We start from the raw sequence: 18,235 nt of genomic DNA on the forward strand, positions 1-18,235 counted from the left end.
CCATGGTTGCCATTTGTATACTATACACATGCACCCCTGAAAGGTGCTATAGCACATAGACTCAGCTGATTTTGGGATGGCTACACTACTTTCAGCAATGTATCTCTTCTACAAAACCTTGGCCAAAATAAAAAGTGAGAAAATTAATTACTCTGCACGAACCTCCTAAAAAATCTGCAGCCCATTTGAAAATCTGCTTAGGCACTTGCAAACATTGCTTCATTTTGTTAATGTTTCAGTCGGAGGCTTTGAGATCACTCCGTTTTCCCAGATATTTAATGTCTTAAGGAACAATTGGATTATTCTCAATGTCACAGGTTTATTTCACCCATTTACCTTATTTACTCATATTAAGCTGGTAACATAAATTAGACTAAAGCATAATTTATGAATGGCTTAGGCATATCGTCTTGAAAGGCATTCAGTCTCAACCTGCAAACATCAAGGGAGTGACAATTCATCTCTTTCCTGGCAAGTTTACTCCAGCAGCTAATCACGTTCCCTTTCATAAATTCGTGTGCCTGATGGGGATATGTTTATGTTCATGCCCTGAGCACATATGCCCTTCTCCACTACACTGAAGTCCTTTAATATGCCGGTTACTCTGCATTCTATCAAGTCAAGTCTCATTTTTTTGTTTGTTTGTCAAATTAAACAGGTCAAGCTCATTCAGATTTTCACTGGGGGGTATTTTTCAAGATGCTCCTGTTTCAAGATACTTGAGCTAGTGCAGGTGTTAGAAGCAATGTTGTTCGATTATTTAGGACCACAAAAACAGCCACAGCAGATCAGACAAATAATGGGTCATCGTAGGAGGATGCTTGGGGACACCATATAAAGACAAGACATGTATTTAGGGATATTTTCTTCCATTTGCATTCCTGGAGAAGTGACGCTGATTATATATGTCCTCTCTTTTATTCAGTTACTGTTCATGAGAGGGTTTTTATGCTTAAAGGTTTTAAGAACCTTTGCTGAAGGTTCTCAGCAGGTGAGAACCTGCTGGTGAAATACTCATCAAAAGTATTTCACATGGGCACATTAGAGACCTTTGATAGCTGCCTCCAGTTGCCTTAGCCAGCATGGCACCTCATCAGATATAAACAGACCTTGAACAGCAACCTTCCCCGCGTTGTGGCTCTCCTCTGAATCACCCCGTCTTCCAGCACCTTTCTGCAGCTGTGGGCCTTGGAACAGCACATGGTGTCACTTCCACCCTACACCAACGTAACATCATCTAACTTATGCATGGAGCTAATTGGGCTTGGGAAGCATTTCAAGTACAGTTAATTTCTCTTTAAATACATAGAAGGTGAAAACTGTGTGATAAATTACAATGGAATAACAGATGAATTTGCACATGGTTAGAAATACTTACGCAGGCTACTAATGATACTGCTGTCATCCAACAGTGTGGCTATTACAGAGCTGTTCAAAAACTTTCATACAATATTCCAGCACAATTATTTGGACAAGGGTGCATTACAATGCATAAATGATCTTTTTACATGTGAATAAAGACTTAGAGCTGGCTAGATTGTTTGGTTCCAACGTGGCTAAAATATAATTCTTTCACTCGCAGAAAGATTCCTATTGTGTTTCCCATAACTATGTGATACATTTTCAATGCTCTATGTGGCATCTGCATGCAGAGCACTCCTAAACAGTAATTGTTGGTATAATTCTCACACATAGCCTGTGTAAGTATCACAAGCATGGGTGGATTCACTTGCTGAACCAGAGCACATGTTTTCCTTGCTGGAAACTGAGGGAAAAAGGAGACATAAAATCTCTGTTCAGTGTATTACAGACTGCAAGTGGCTCAGTGCAAAGACAGAAAGAATATTTTTGATGACATGGCTGCAAAAGCTGTAATATTGCCCCTTATTTTTATGAATAGTCTACGTTTTCTTCCATCCATTGTAAGTACTGATGAGCTGTAAAATATATGCTTGTGCTTGATTTTTTGAGTTGAAGCTGAGCTGAAGCTTAATCTTCTGAGTTGAAGCTAGCAGCAAGGGAGAATACGTCCTCCATATATGCCAATTCCCCATCAACTTGTTAAAGAAGACTCGGCCACCTCCAAGCAGAGAGGGAAGATGCTTCAAGTTACCTGAGCCAGAGAAAGGCAACAAGAGGGACTGCCTTCCTTTACAGATACCATAAAGAGAAAATAATACAGCCTGAGACCTCACTGTTTTCAGCAGAGTTGCTTTTACAATGTAGAAGGGAAGGGTCTCTGAGTCAGAGCCAGCTGAAGAGGCATGGGAGCTGCACCACCGAGGGAGACTGCTGCAGCAGAGCCAGAGCTGCCCTCCAACGCCTCCCCTGGAACGTGGGTCGGTCTGTCCCTGGCACTGCTGCCGAGCAGGAGGTGGGTGTGAAACCAAGCCCTCTGCCTCTTCAGGAAAACACTGGCCGAGGAAAGAGTCAATCAAAAGATCCTCACCGTGATTAATTGCTATGGCAGTTACTAAAACTTAAAGTGTCCTTGCCCGTTATTCTCGAGACCTTTGAATTTTGACACCTGTTGTCTCTGTTGTTACGCTCTCAGCTACAAAATGCCCATTATCACGGACATGCACACTGCTGCAGTAATTAGACCCACACACTGCCCTGGTTCTATGCGTTGATTGAACTTCTGCTGCCATTAACGAGGGTGTGTAGTAAAGAAAGCCACTAGACAGCAACAAGGTCAATGAGCACAAATCTGGTATCTATCTCACCAGTCATGACGTAGGAAAATTTTTCCCACCTGCTTCTGTGAATATTTCTTCTGATGCAATCATGTCACAATACACGGCTCATATTTTCATGTCTTGAAAGTGAATATTAATCTGAAAATCTCAGAAACATTTTCCTCGTTTTAGTGAAATTAATGAGATTGTTCTGATGAGTGCTTACAAAATCAGATGCAAACCAACAGAGACTAATTCTACAGTAAAATACTTTTTAAAGCACTGTTGTCAAAAAGAACTTTAAAAACTAAAAATAAGAAAAATTATACAGGCCTATAAATCTGTACACACATATGGCTCTATATGTACATATATACACTTCTTAATACACATACTACTTAGGAAAGGGTTGAGGAATTATACTTAGAGAAGAGCAGAATTCAAAGAGAAAGATGGCTTTGGTTCGGCTCATATAGTACACTATGCCAGCAAACTGGCCAGCAAAAATCTTTTTCTTCAGGATGTTTTTCAGAAAACCATTGAAAGGCCACAAAGCTAACTCAGAAGAGGTAAGGTAAAAAGGCAATAGAAAATAAAAATAAACAGAATCAAAGATCTTGTATTATCCTTATTATGTTCAGTTCTCTTTATCCATATCAGCTGTAAGCTATTGAAGGAAAGTGTTTTTCTGCTTACGTATTTGTAAAACAGCACATGATCTTCCCTTCTAATTGTGCAGATAAAGCAAGTATCTCACGCAGATCTTGCCTTTTTTAGAGAAGATAGGAAATAAAAGTCTTTCCCAGAAGCAAATTTTAAATTTCCTAAAAATGTGATGCAATGTATTAGCTTTAATGTCAATTTCTGTGCCAAAGAAGCCTCAGTGGTGGAGGGTCCTGGGCAGAAAGCAGGCAAGGCAGCCACTGACTTATAGTTTCAAGAGCAATGCCCTTGATAAAAATACAACTTTCCTGAATTCATTGTGTTCTGAATGACACCTAAAATCAGGTTTGCTGTACTGCTTTCCAGGAGCCAATGGGTAACTATATTTTCTTCCATAAAGCTTCTTCTTCCACATGACTTAAAAGATGTAGAGCTATTTTCTTTCTGAGACTGATAGTCAAAGCAGATGTCCAGGAAATAACACTTTTCTTAATTTAACCTATGACCATGAACAGATATACCTTCTCTACTAGCCTATGTGGATATTTACTGACATAATAAATCGAATCATAGCATATTCAGAGCAAAAAGTGTAACAGAGTGTCAAGTGAAAGTGGATTCCTCCCTGCACCATTGGCACTGGGTTCCATGAAACACAAATAAAGATCCACTTGGAGCTCATAATAGGCATTTTAATTAAAAAAAAAAAAAAAGTTGTTAAGTTTCATGGATTTATTCCTTCACACAGCCTTGCCAAAATTGTTGGCACTTGGTCAGAAACACCCATTTAGTCATGACCCAGGGTAGTGCTCCCAAGAGCACTGAGATGGCTTTACTGACCTATCTGTATTTTGCTTTCCCCTGCACCCTTAGCCACGTTAAATGTTGCAGGCTATCAGTTCTGATAATGCAAAATGTAAAAATGGGAAAACGGGCCCACCTTCTAACCTCTCAGGCCGTAGTCAATGTATATTGACTGAGCTGACGTTTACATTTTCAATTCATCAACATCCCCCTATCACCAGACAGATAACCTGGTGAGAGAGGTGGTGTAACACAGGAAGCACAGAATTTTGAGTGGAAGGCTATTTCTCCGTGCCCTGCCCTTCCCCTAGAAACTCTCTTTCTCTACCCGACGACCAGCAACAAGCAGACCCATACCCTACAAAGAAATACGCATGTGCCTAAGTTCTTGAATAAGTGAACAAAAGAATTCAAGATCTCACAGGTTAGAAAGAAAAAACAAGGCTGTAATGTATGCAAACTGCATCTCTTGATGCATATTTTTAGGTGTATACTGATTGACTTGTCTCAGTGTTTAAAATTAAGTTGCCTTTAGGCAGTCAGGTCTCTTTCAAGAGCTACTGATGATGATATTATTAACCTTTGGTATTGAAATTCTGTTAGTAGCACCTGATTTATCCCGGTAAACAGCATTGCCATCTCATTCTCAGCCCTGGTCTGTGAAAATTTACAGCTTTGGGGTTTTACATTTGATTGGGTTTTTTTTCAGAAGAAGGTACCAATAAAAGCAAACTACCCATCAAACTGATCCTGATACAGACTGTTTATGAGGGATGCATTACAATTTTAACTCTCTTTTAAAAGGTATGGGTTTTTAAAGGTCTATTTTTTCCGGGGGGGGGGATGTTATTTTAATTTGCTTTAGATTAAAACAGAATAAATTGAGCAGAAAGGTAATTCTTCCTCCTCCTGTCTCCTCTTCCCCTGAAAGGTTCACAGAAGGTATTTTTTTTAATTAAAAACAGGGATTGTGTCTGTCATTAAGCTTAATTGTGATATGACTTGTACCAATATAAGATGAGGATTAATTTTACTGAAGTGTAATAACAATCACAAAGACATCCATATTAATCCCAATTCAACTTTTGGATATAGGCATCTCTCAGCTCACTACAAGATGAACAGCTGAATCCCATGTATGCTGGCTGAGGGCTCCAGTTCAGAAAGTCAATAAACAAGATTTCTTTGCCACACAGGAATATAGCATTTCCTTCTCTTTGTTCAAATCCCAGTTTTGTAACTACTTCTGAGCAGATGTTTAAGACACATACCTTACTGACACTAAAATAAGGAGATGCCTGCTTCTTGAAAGGTGTGGTCTTGTTTACTTGCAGTTGACAAGGCATTTTACAGGAACACATTTTACTTTTTACAAGTTTCCAACAGCAGTAAACTTTAATCCCGCTGACAGCAGAAGTAATTGCTGTGTGCAGAATAAAATTGATTGTTTTAAAAGTTTAACACTGTTTTCTTCTTTCATGTTTTGTGCTCTAAGGTTACATTTAAATCTGTTTCAGATAAATTCTTTCTCAAAGAACAATTCTTTCTATGCTACTGGGGTAAAAATACATACGGGTGAACACCAAATCATTGCAAGATAAGGGAAACTGGAATTTTATCTGAAGTGGAAATCTGTATTTAACTTTCTGATGTAGAAAATACTCTTTTCATAGTGAAACTTTCACAAATTTTTTTTTAGTTTACAAGATCAGAAGAAAAAACAACATTTAGGCAACTTTACACCTCTTTATTTAAACCAGACATCTAACGATAATATTAAAAAGAGCACAAAACAAAACCGCCGTCATAACCTTCTGCAGCAAGCAGGCAATTTGTGTAAAATGTGTACCAGCCATCTGCCCTTATGCCACGATCCTTGGGCCAAATTCTGGAATAAAGTGAATAGTGGCAACTGAATGGCATACACACACTCTGAAAAATACTATATGCAGAAGGGGCACTTAACACTGTGGTTCCCCACTTCTGTTTTGTGAGTGGTGATCCAATTTAAGACACTCTGGCTACCAGCTGCCCACCACCAGCCCTCCAACAGACCTTACTACCTCTGCACTTCTGCAGATTCAGCTGTATTTTACTTTGGATCTTGGTTTAAAAGTGTTTGTGTTCCCTAAAATTAAAACTTATGGCACCTTATCATTGCTAGAAAAGTTAAGCACGGCTCAATCTGTGCATCTTGCTGGCTGGTCAGATAAGAGTGAGAGAAGAGCACAGAACTGTATTGCACCTAACTTGGGTAAGACAGGAGAAGGCACCTTCATTTAGTTCACATTGTGCTACTGGCTTCTTCTAGTGGACTTGCATCTTGTCATCCCCTCCTGTTCCCTTCCTCTTCATGCTACTGACTTTATCTGGGGGGAGTTATGTGAAGATGCGGGAAGCATTTACATATCAATGCTACAGAATATTTTGGCATTGTGATAAATTATTAGAAAATCCATAATTTAAAATGTAAATGAGTCCTCTTATGCACATAGACAAAGATGTGATGATAAAGTCATAGATATTGCAATTTAAGTAGACTTCTGTTTTAAAGAAAAATCACAGCATCATCATAAGTTTGTTTATTTTCTTAGTTTTAAGAGCAGACTTAAGCTATCTTCTCCACAGATAGAAACAAGATTGATACCTGTAATTGCTAGTCTCTGCTAGTACCATTAGCTCTTCATTAAAGGGTGAGGTAGCAAAAAAGTTATTTGACGTTATGAGAAACAGAACAGTACACCTATTCAACAGAAAAGGACAGGTTTTCCCTAAAATAACATCCAATGAAAGCTAAGTGAAAGAGCTTTCCCCCAACCGTAGATTTAGGGGAAATCTGCAGTGCCCAGGAGCTCAAGTTTCAGTGCTATACTTAGATCAGAAAACAATAAAACACATAGCATACCAATTCAGTGGTAACATTCCATTGGGATAGTAAGACAGTATCTGTCTTAACTCCATCCAACTCATACTGACAATAGCAACATCAGCTGCTTTCATAGGTTCTCCGATTTTTCTGCTTCCACCACCTCCTATGCCAAAGCCAATGTCCAGAGACACGTTTCCTCAAATTTTCCGAGTAGTCATTTGAGTTTTCTAGCACCTAGAAAAATAAATTTCACCCTTTTTTTCTTTTCACGTGCCCGTAAATGTTGCACATGCCACACACATCGTTTACTGAATGGTAATATCAGCAGAAAACTCTCGGTTATCCTATTTTTAAAGAATTACAATACCTAGTGCTAAATATGTGAATAATTAGGATATCTCAGTGAGGAATCAGCATGAACAATAGTGCAGACAGCCATACAGCCATTTTGATTCAGTTTGCCACCAGTTCAGCACATGACCACTGTGCTGTCATTTGTTATTGCAACGCTCAGCCTTCCCTTTTGACTTGAAATCTTTACATTCCACTTGGCTACTCTAAAACTGCATTGGCAAGCTCTGTATGTCTATTAAAAAATAATAGCATTGTATTCCGATGCAACAGCATGTGTCCAAAACTGAAATGAATTTTACTCAATATAATCTATAATTCTTGGCATATCAGGTGCTAGGCTTCAGCGCAGCTCTCCTAGGTGCTCCCACTTTGCTCTGCTCATCATGCTGCGGTTTGCTGCCTACTAGATACATTCATTCATTGATCAAGGCTTACAAAAGTCCAAGTTCAATAGGACAGACAGCACCTTGGCAAAGGGTGCCTTCTGGTTTATGCCTGTCAGCAGTACGATGGAAATTTTATCGTGAGACACAGAGACACTACTCACATATCCATAATTTTATTAAGCAATAGCGCAAGTGGTCTCGGTAGACTGAGTAGATGACATATTTACATGAACAGTGAATATTATCTACCTCATCTAAATTAATACTGAACAAAATAAGGAGCTTAACTAGGTAGAGGTCTCTTCTGGGCAAATAGATCATTTTCCAATCACATACTCACTTGCACGTCACAATGAGTTGGGGGAGAAACAAAGGAAGGTATGAGATCAATTCTAAAAATAGTATCTCGCTCCCCTGAAAACAAGATACACTTACAGAAATGAGAATGTCAATGCCAATATTGGGGAAACAGCACACACTAACTTGTTAGTCTCTGAAGAATGATATTCTTTTGCCAACTTTTTGAGGAAAATCTAATAAAACATTGATGAAATTGAATAATAATTTTCCCTGCATGAAGATTAAGTGGGAACATGAGTCTACACGATAGACAGTTTTTGCATTCATCTCATGTCTGCCCAACTGCAGAAGTCACTGGGAAATGGCATGTAGAATATTTCTAAACTGCAGTACATCTGAAATAGTAGATGTCAATGTGAGTCCTACAGGAAGTGACAGTCAATACCAGCTTGCTGCTAGCTATTTTTGCAACCGCCTATAAAGTTTGACACAGCTAGGCAGTCTTGTGTTAGGACTGAAACCTATTGTTTCAGAAGAAATAAAAGGGAAGATAATTATTACCAATATTTACATAACAGGTACTGTAGCCGAAGGCTTAATTATGCACAAGCCTGCGTGCTGGTACCTGTCTGAACCTCCAAAGGAAACTGAGTTTCTGACAAAGAGTCTAAGGTTAGAACTAAGGGTAGATGCCTTCGGTACCCCACAAACTGGAGTAACTCAGCTGAGTGATTTCTACAGAGTATTTGCCATCTGTTGGTGATGACTCAAGCAAAACAAAGCACAGATGGATCTTAGTCCCAATTTTCGCTTTTTTCTTTTTTGCCTGAACTCTTCTGAACTTCAGAGAGGATTAGGATTTTGTGTTGTTTTGGAGGAGTGTATTTTTATAGTGAGTGGCTCCTAGTTTGTACTTCCTCACAGCTAATTTTCAAACTATTGAAAGTAATAAATTATGCCATGAGTTTCAGCTTTAAGGCTAAGTAGTCTTCTTGGCAAAACTTCCATCTCTTTGTAATGCATTCTGAAGGCTCTCTGCCGTTTATTGGGGCATAGATCATTCAACTTCCTTCCTCACACATATATTACCTAGTGAATGGGATTTACAACAGCCAGCCTGCTCAGCAGGGAGACTCCTGAATTAGCCAAGACAAATTACCACAAAAAAAACGAAACAAAAACCCAAAAGATACAGGCTGAAATCTCGCATATATCCTGAAGCCTTACAACTTTGACAGGAGTTTCTCTACTGGACTGAGATTCACATTCTTAAATGTTCTAGGACTATGATGACCAAGCAATCACTTTGAGTACAGAAAATTGGCTCAATCTTTTCTTCAAAACAGAAACAACCCCTCCAAGTTGTGTCACAATCACCTTTTATTGTTAAAAATACATGTAGTTTAAGCTAATAGTAAAAAATCCCATTAAAGGGAAGACCCAAGCATTTTTACCTTGTTTGGCCACTTACCAAGTGAAAGCCATCGGGGCTACTGTTGTGTGCTGAACTCCTGCTTGCAAAGAATTCATCGTTTGAGCACCCTCATTGGATCACAGTCCTCAGGAGAATTCGACATATCTGGTAGATGAATACCAATGCCCCTAAGCAGGATAAATCCTAAGATACTCCTCTCAGTCCAGATGGGAAATATGCAAGCAAATGCATTAGTCATTAGCGGGATGTGCCTAAGCAGCATTACTAGGAAAAACGGAGGCATCTGCAGACGCTCAGTGCCTGGGGGGTGAAGTGGGGTCTTTGCGCATTGCTTTCCAGGACTGAGCCTCTGTTGCACCGTAGGCCCCTTCCTTGTAGCAGCTCCTAAAGGAAATAGTGAATGTTACTGGAAAACACAGGACTTCAGGCTCTCATAATGAGCCTGTTAATGGCTTGCCTACTTCCAAAGCTACTTACAGCCAAACCACGTTTATGCCCCAGCCACAAGCGCAATCAGGAAAGCCAGAGAGTGGAGAGGGGGCTTCCCAGCCCTGACCCCCTCCCAGCACACAGCATGCAGGCTGGATGTGCGACGGCTAGGCACCTTTCTGCGTTCAGATTTAACACTCTTTCCAATATAAGGCTTTAAATTGAACGCGAGGTAAAACCCAGATTCTGAGGCTCAATTCAACTGACTCTCTTCCTCTTTATTATATGTAACTCCTGAAATTTTAGATTGCCTTTCAACTTTTGTCATCTCTGTTGATCTATGTGCAGAAACATACTAGCTTATAAAGCAGCAAAGGCTCGATTGATTTTTTACTTCTAGTTTTGATTGGTTTATGTATGTTGGTGATTCATTAAATGCAACTCTAAGTTGAGCAAATGTGAAACCTTCCTCTAACACAGTTAATTTACTTGTCTTCAACTAGTTAAAGGGCAGAGCCGTTTATGGAGTGCTTTGCACATGTGGACTAGCTTTAACTGGAAATAATATAATTTAGTATTACTGAATAACTTCACTTGGAAGGAACTCTACCTGTAATTTCAGCGGTTTATGGCATTTTTTCTCAGCTGCAGGTCCCAACACACCACAATGCATCAACTACCAATGTACCTATCAGATAATTTTGCTATTTTAAGTTAACTTGATTTTCCATAAAGGTTTTCCTGAATTAAAACCTATACTGATTTTGAAGAGCTGTTGTGCCATGTACCCACTGAACCAGGGCAATTGCATTGCTTGTGTTCAATGTTAACAAAGTTAGCAAGTTTTTCCCCTTCAATCCAACTCAAAATACCTTATGAACAATTTTGAGTAGAAGAAGTCCTACATAACTGAGAAGTACAAGTATCATCAACACTGATCTTGAGGAGCGAAAATAGCAAAAATTCCTGTGGGGATCTGGTTCAACAATCTGCACTTTCTACCCTGATAGAGGTGATAAAGCCTAAAAAACTATGCAGACTCCATAATGCTGTAACAATACATTTTCATACTCAGGATCATGGTACAAAGAACAATGCATTTAGAAAGCACAAATTCAAATTAATTGTTTTTTGTTTATGTGCTTTCATTAAATGTACACAATTGCCTTCTTACAAACTGGAAAGGAAGTGATTTTTCAGTAGTGATGGCCTCCGTTTACTAACATAATTTCTCCGTTCAAGAGTTGTAGGAGCAGGAAGGTGGAACCTAGAAATTCCAGACCATGCTGCCCAGATGAGCTGAAGAGGACTGATAAAACAGAGAAATATGGCTAAAGGCCAGATTTTTATGCCTGAGGCATTCTACTGTTTGTGGCACTGATTTTTAGACATATCACTGATGTACTTCTGCTGATGTAACTGCACCGATTTAACAAAGTACTGCTAATTTAAAATTGCAGAAAGATACTCTGCCCTCATATAGTACTTCCCAAGCAGTGCAAATACACAGGAGTTAAATCACACAATTCTATTTAATGTGTTATCTAGAGGTATAAGAAGGGAGGTACAGACAGAACACTTTTTTTTTTTAAGTTGTTGAACACCACAAGCTTGCTTTGACTTGCTTAGTACCTCTGTAAATCTGGCCTTGTGTGATTAGCTGCAGTAACACTGCTAACCAAGAATAAAGCCTCACATTTTGCGTCTCTCACTGCTGTGGCTTAGCCAACAGACATTCCTTCCTGTGACAAGGAACAAAACCCAGTGCTCCTGGATAGCAACCTCACAACATCTTTCTTCACAAAGAAGGGTTTTGTTGTGGAACAAAGAGTTAACATGTAATATCTTAGAACTAGCAAGGGATCCGATGGCTTAGTAGATAAATGTCATTCTTCATTCTTGGACTGTTAAGTAATTCTGGCTTTACAATGGCATTATACAGGGTGCAGCCAAAAGTACAACAGGACATTAAGTAGGTTTCTGTAAGCTCTTTAAGTGTACAGAGTATTTCAAAATAAAGACAATGGCATAACTTCTAAGCCATGTTCTCCAGGTTTCCTTCAAATGAAGAAAGAAGAAAATGAGAGTGTTTGCCCTGTGGAGAGGCCCCTGGAACTTCCACGTCAAAGTCAGAAAAGAGGCTATTCGTAACTCACTGCACTTATTTTTTTCGTATTTGGGTCCTTATGTTCATCCTTTGGAATGCTGGATCCTTAGAGGATGTAGAAACAACCATTCTGGACACGGATTTACAAAGTTTACATACGATAGCACAAGGCAAAATGATTTCACAGGAAAAGTCTCTTATGACATTTCTGCCATAATACCTTACAAACAATCTCGCTCATGGCCTAATGGGGAACCTGGGAAGGCAGTATCAATCTCCAAAAGGTTAAGGGACATACTAAGAAAGCATGACTGGGACTCCCAAGTATGTCTTCACATTAGACTGATTTATCCTTGAAAGGCTCTAGCATGAGTTATACATTGTCTCCAAGTCTTACATTCAGACCTATAGAAACAACTTACAGTAGCATCACACACTAACCTCTTCCATTTCAGGAAAAAAGAAATGTGTTGCCAACCTTTATGTAAATCTCTTACATCTATTTTTTTAAAGTACAGAATATGGTGGCAGAGGAAAACACAACAATATTTATCCCAAAAGCCATGGAGAACAGAAAGATAAAGTACTTTTTCCCTTTAACCAAGCCTTCAGATTTTGATGTATTTTCCATTTAAAGAGTGTTGAGCTTAGCAATGCTGTAATGTACAATGTCAAAAAGCTCGGCCACAGGTTAGTACTGTTTCTTGGTAGTGATAGTACAGGAATGATTTCTAAAGTGTATACTGAGAGCACTGCTATTGTCTTGACCTTTTTTCTGTGTCTGTTGAACAACTGTATCTTATGCATAGAATTCTCTTCAGCCTCCTGGACTACGTCTAGTCCTTAAACATATTGGGAGACAGAGAGGAAATCCCACAATAGGAACACAGAGAAAAGGAATTTGCATGTTTATTACTTTAAAACCATTTCAGTTTGACCTTTCATGAAGAATGGTTTAAAGGCTGAATTCTGTGACTGTGAAGGCAAAGGTTAATTGTCATTATTGAGTATTGCTGATAGGGCCCTAGTAAACCATGATGGTTCCTTGGAGAAACGTAGGTAGAGAAGGGCAGGAGAGAGCAGGTTTTGCATTAAAAAGACCAATCCCCTAGTACCCACACTAAGATGTCCATGTCCCAAGCAGAGACACGAATAAATGAAGTAGACTTTCATAAGGATATGTTGAGTGTTATAGAGCACTATACTTTTCATTATGGAATGACTAACTTAAAACAGAAATATAACCACCTACCTAGTCTCATCAAAAGTCCTCCCACACCACACCAAGCACATGAGTTTCTCTGGCTCCTTCTTTAAAAAAAAAAAAAAATTACAGAATTCCTCTGGGTATTAGTTCTCCTGTTAATTTAAACAGTGATGTGACTTACATGTTTAAGACCACAAAACTACTCAATCAACCTCTTGTTTAAACTCTTGTGGTTTCCTTGTTTGAATTTAGCAAATACTTCATAAATTACATAAATCGCATTGGAAGACTATTCTCGCAAAATCTCGTCTGTGACCAGTTTCATGTGGATGTTAAGGAAGTATTTTTATTTCACCAAGAAATGTAAAACCGTAAACTGACTATAAATATTTTCTCATGGGCTGAATAAAGAAATTCAGCTAATGTTTACAGGATGATTCAGTAATACTGTAGTGTTTAACATTTTTTGCATACTAAAAATGGTACTTTCAAGACACTTAAACACACTATTAAAAATTACATTGTGGGATTGTAATGAGAAATTCTCACTGAACCAGCAGCTTCAAGTAATAAGAAATGGTTTCCAGGATGTTTTTAATTCCATCATGCTAATAATCTCACTGTTATCATACATTCAATTACAAACCAACTTTCCTCCAGAAAAGTATCAGTGTTTTACAGACTACAAGGAATACTATCTCCTACTATCTAAGACCGTACACAAATTGTAGTTACTAAACAAACATAAGAGAAATGGTTACGATATATGTTAAAGGAATTGTATGTCAAACGACTGGACAAATGTGAAGGACAAAATCTGTAACGGCCTATCCGGGGTCAATGAAAATCGCAAGTCAACAGCAGTCCAGCAAACACAAAGGCCTCTCCACCCTTCTTTGCCAACCAAACTCGGACAATTTCAAGTAACTAAATACAAATGCATCGACATAAATTTTGAGTACATTAAATGCAAAGTTTGTAAGTTAATTCATTGTATTTTATACTCATATACAAATTACAAAGCCCTATAAAATACAGCCATACAGTTTCGTGTATGTTCAAAATGTAGGTATAGACAATCACATGTACTTTAGGTAACAGGAAGTGCTTCACGACACTAAACCCAAGACTACAGTGCAACTACGACAGAATTATTTAGTCTGTGTTTTCAGTACTACTCCTTTAAAACAAAAGCCCCACAGGCTTGTGAATTAAAAAATCAGAGGAAAGTTCATGTATGCAACTGAGACAGAAGATGAGACAGATCAAAGGAAAACCAGAACAGCTCAAAATCTCTGGAAGAGTAGTCTCTCTTTCCAGTACTGATCTGTTTCATCAGGAATTCGTGCATGGACTAGTAAGGGGAAGCACACCTAGCCTCATTAGCAGGTGTTGCACACATGATACTTGCTCTGTTTTTCACAAAATGACCTTTCAAAACGTATATTCATTATACATCATTATATATATAATTCAGAATTCATTACAATCAGTGCAATAAATAACACACAGATTTCAAATTATATTTAATGCCTGATCTGAGATTTATAAAAGCTTTATATATTGCATAGTATCTATTTCCAATATCATTATTACACATTATCACTAGAGGCAGCACATTTGACTTGTAGTATTAGTAGGGAAGTTATCATTATTCTTTTTGACGCTTACTGGTATTCATTTGTCATAATGTAGGAAACCCAGTATCATGAAAGACAGTGTCCAGACTGTTTCCAAAATTCTTGTTAAGTTCTGCTATGACACACTGCTACCATGTTTGACATTCTTCACATGAGCCCCCCGTGCAGTACGATGTGGGAGAGAGCTCACTTGACACCTCAGGACCTACAGCTGCCTCCTGACTGTATGCCCCGACACCGTCCCTTTAGTCTGGCAAGGGACTGCGTTGGCCCAAGGGAGAAGGAGTGGAGCACTGAAATGACTCGAGCTCTCCTGAGACTAGCCAGAAATTGATGCAAGCTTTTCACGACTAAAGAGCAGTTTTGGAGCTGCTCTTTATCGTGCCCAACTACAGCAAGGTCACCAGCCTGCAACTGCTTTAGTCCCCGGGAGCTTTGCCCCCCTTGTATTCCTGCTGGTGGGAAAGTGGCTGGACGCTTCGCACTGCGGGAAAATCCGAAATTGCTGGTGCAAGACGTCCGGCTGCTTTGCATCACCGTTTGGCACAAAGAGTCCTGTTAGGGCGGGAAATTCCTCCCGGCTGCCGTGGGCGCAGGGCGCGGAGGTGCGGGGCTCACGGCCGGGCCCCTACCACCCCCTGCCGGTGACAGGGGCGGAGCAGCCCGCCGGCAGCCGCGCCGGGCAGCGCTCCCCGTCCCGCTCCGTGCGGCACCCTGCTCGCGTTTGAAATCGCTCCCCAGCAGCCACGCAGCAATAAAACACCTGGGAACGCCAGGAAAAGCACTGTGCCAAAGTGGCTCGTCCCAGAGAGCGGCCCAGGTCCTGACAGGATCTACAGAAATGCCTCCTTCTGAAGCTCTTCTCATTCGTGCGAGGGGAAGAGATGAAAGTGCTGATGCTTAGGAGCGGTGCCACTTCTCGGCCACGCTGCTGTGCTCAAGGTCGCTCAGCCCGTACACGCTGCAACATTAGTCTTAATTGCAGCGCAGATGACTACGAGATTAATGGAAGCACCAGCCCTGCGCCTGGATGCCCCGCTCACAGCGGGACGTGCCTCTCAGGCTTTAAGGACAATTCTCGCAAAGCGCTGTCCCCTTTTAGCATAAACATATTTTCTTTAAAGACCCTTTAAAAATAAACCCTTGAAATGAAATTTTTCCCTCCCCTTAATTGGAAGGCTCGGCTCCTGTCTTTCCCACACCAGCTGTCTCCTGTAAATCTTGGAGAGGCCGAGGAAGGAGGGAGAGGGCTCCCCAGCTCAGGCAGGCAGCAGCGTTCGCAGCGTGGCAGTACTTGAAGCGCCGTGAAGATCAGCGGTTCTCAAGCAAGCAATTGTTTATCACCTTCTCCGTCCTGCGCTTCCGTCACGCCAAATGCCCAAGCAGCGCTACAGTCCTGGTGTGCCCTTCCTTGGGGGATTTATAGCAGTTGCGAGCGAGACTGGGGGGTGAATCTATTTATTCATTGATGTCTTACAGACAGGTATGCTGAAGTACTTTGGGACCTGGCTTGTCAGAGGAGGAAAGGAGCCCACGGCAGCACTTCAGTGCTCACCAGAGTTTTACCTCCCCAGCGGAGAGCCCTCCTCAGTCGCGGGGAAGCCGGCGCCCTGAGTAGGTGTCCCGAGGATGGCTGTGCGTACGGCGGGGGAGGAAGGCTATCTTCCCCTTCGTCTCCCATCGCTTCCTTAGCCGTGCAGCTATACCTCCGCCACCCCCGCGGCGAGGTGTGTGCCCCCCCCCCTCCCCCGCTTCTCCCTGCCCCTCCAGCTCCTGCTCGGCCGTCGCTCCCCTCCCGCCCGGCGGCCCCGCCGCGCTCGCCCCATGCGTCCGCTCCCCCTCACCGCTGCCTCCCCGCCCCACCCTCTTTACTCCCGTATAGATGGATTGAGAGATTTATATTATTATTTTAGCCCAATTTCGCTCAGGGCTGGGAAGTCTAACAGCAGGTGTGGGCAGGTTCTCCATCTCCGCGAAGGAGCAGGCTCAGCGCTCTCAGGCACGCTCCTTCAGCAGGGAGGGAGCCAGAGCTGGGCCGGGGGGGGCTGGGGGGAATCCTCAGGCTGGCACCGTCCTAATGCAAAGTTTTATTGTTCAAGCGGCCCCGGAGCCGGGGGCCGACCCGGCGCCCCCTGCCCACACCCCGCCGCCGCTTCCTCGGCTCGGGGAGGGGACCCGGGCGCCGCGCCGGGGGCGGGCGGAACGGTGTGTGGGGGGGGTTCCCCCTCGCTCCCGGCGGCGAGGGGGGGAGGAGGAAGAAGAAGAGGAGCTGCCCAGGCGAGGAAGGCTTCAGAGCCAACTTCTGCCGGGAAACTCGCAGGTCCGCTGCCGCCTCCTCCCAGGGCGAGATTACTGCTGCGCCCGGCGCTGCCCCCAGTGCTGATGCAACGCGGAGAGCACACGGGCAGCACCACCACCATCATGACCATCATCATGACCATCATCATCATTATTATTAATACTATTATGACGATGCTCGCGGCCGCGCAGGCGGAGGGGGAAGCCGCGCTCGGCTCTGCCAGCCGCCCTCCCGCGCCTCCCCCCACCGCGGGGCGGCTGCGCCCGGCTCCGCGCCCCCCGCCCGGGGCTGCGGGAGCCCCGCGCACCGCTCCGCGCCGCCCCGCGCAGCCCCCGCCCCCGCGGCCAGGCAGCGGCAGCGGCGGAGAGGGCAGGACGGGATCTAACCCAAATCCTAGTGACGGTACCCGGCGGGTCGCCTACCTTGAGCTCCTCCGTGTCCAGGTTTGCTGATCTGTCCATAGAGCGAAACTGAGCAGAGCGGAGGGGGAACTAGGGAAGTTGTGCCAAAAAATAAATAAATTTTAAAAAAATTAAAAAGAAAAAAAAAGGGAGGGGGGGAATCTAGTCTCTCAGTTTCCAGCCTAAACTCAGCCTTGTCCTCCAAACCCTGGCAGCTCCCCTCAGTCTCATTCTCCTCGATCACGCCTCCACCGGTTAAAATAAATAAATAAATAAATAAATAAATAAAATATTTCACTTTAAAAAAAAAAGAATTCCCTTAAGGACTAAAGCGACAGGTGATCCTTCTCTGGTGAAAGAGATTCGTGTCCTCTGGCAATGAAAGCAGGAGACAGGAAAAAAAAAAATCCACTCAGTTTAAAGATTATTTTTTCTTCTGCAATAAGCTCAGAAACGGGCGAATCGCTGCATCCCCAGAAAAAATCCTGCTTCCCTGGACAGCATCATGCAGCAAATTTCAAGCAAATGTGTTCAAACTGAAGAGAATAGTTCGTGATGAAAGCCTTTCTCCGTCATGCCTACTCCGGTAGCTAATTTAGCACCCTGTGAGCGCAAGACATTAGCGATGAACAGTTTCGCTGGCAAGATAACAAAATCCCCCAA

At 42.0% G+C, this 18,235-nt stretch overlaps 1 protein-coding gene across 1 annotated transcript in view; it reads right to left on the reverse strand.

Annotated features, from left to right (window-relative positions):
• Positions 1–17,743, reverse strand: part of SGCZ (sarcoglycan zeta) — a 523,674-nt gene extending 505,931 nt beyond the window's left edge. Inside the window, exon 1 of the mRNA XM_076337603.1 lies at positions 17,594–17,743. Within this exon, the coding sequence (XP_076193718.1) occupies positions 17,594–17,632 (39 nt within the window). The 5' untranslated portion in view covers positions 17,633–17,743. The remainder of the gene's footprint in view (positions 1–17,593) is intronic.
• Positions 17,744–18,235: the final 492 nt, after the last annotated feature.

The sequence above is a fragment of the Aptenodytes patagonicus genome, chromosome 4 (assembly GCF_965638725.1).
Source record: "Aptenodytes patagonicus chromosome 4, bAptPat1.pri.cur, whole genome shotgun sequence".
NCBI lineage: Eukaryota > Metazoa > Chordata > Aves > Sphenisciformes > Spheniscidae > Aptenodytes > Aptenodytes patagonicus.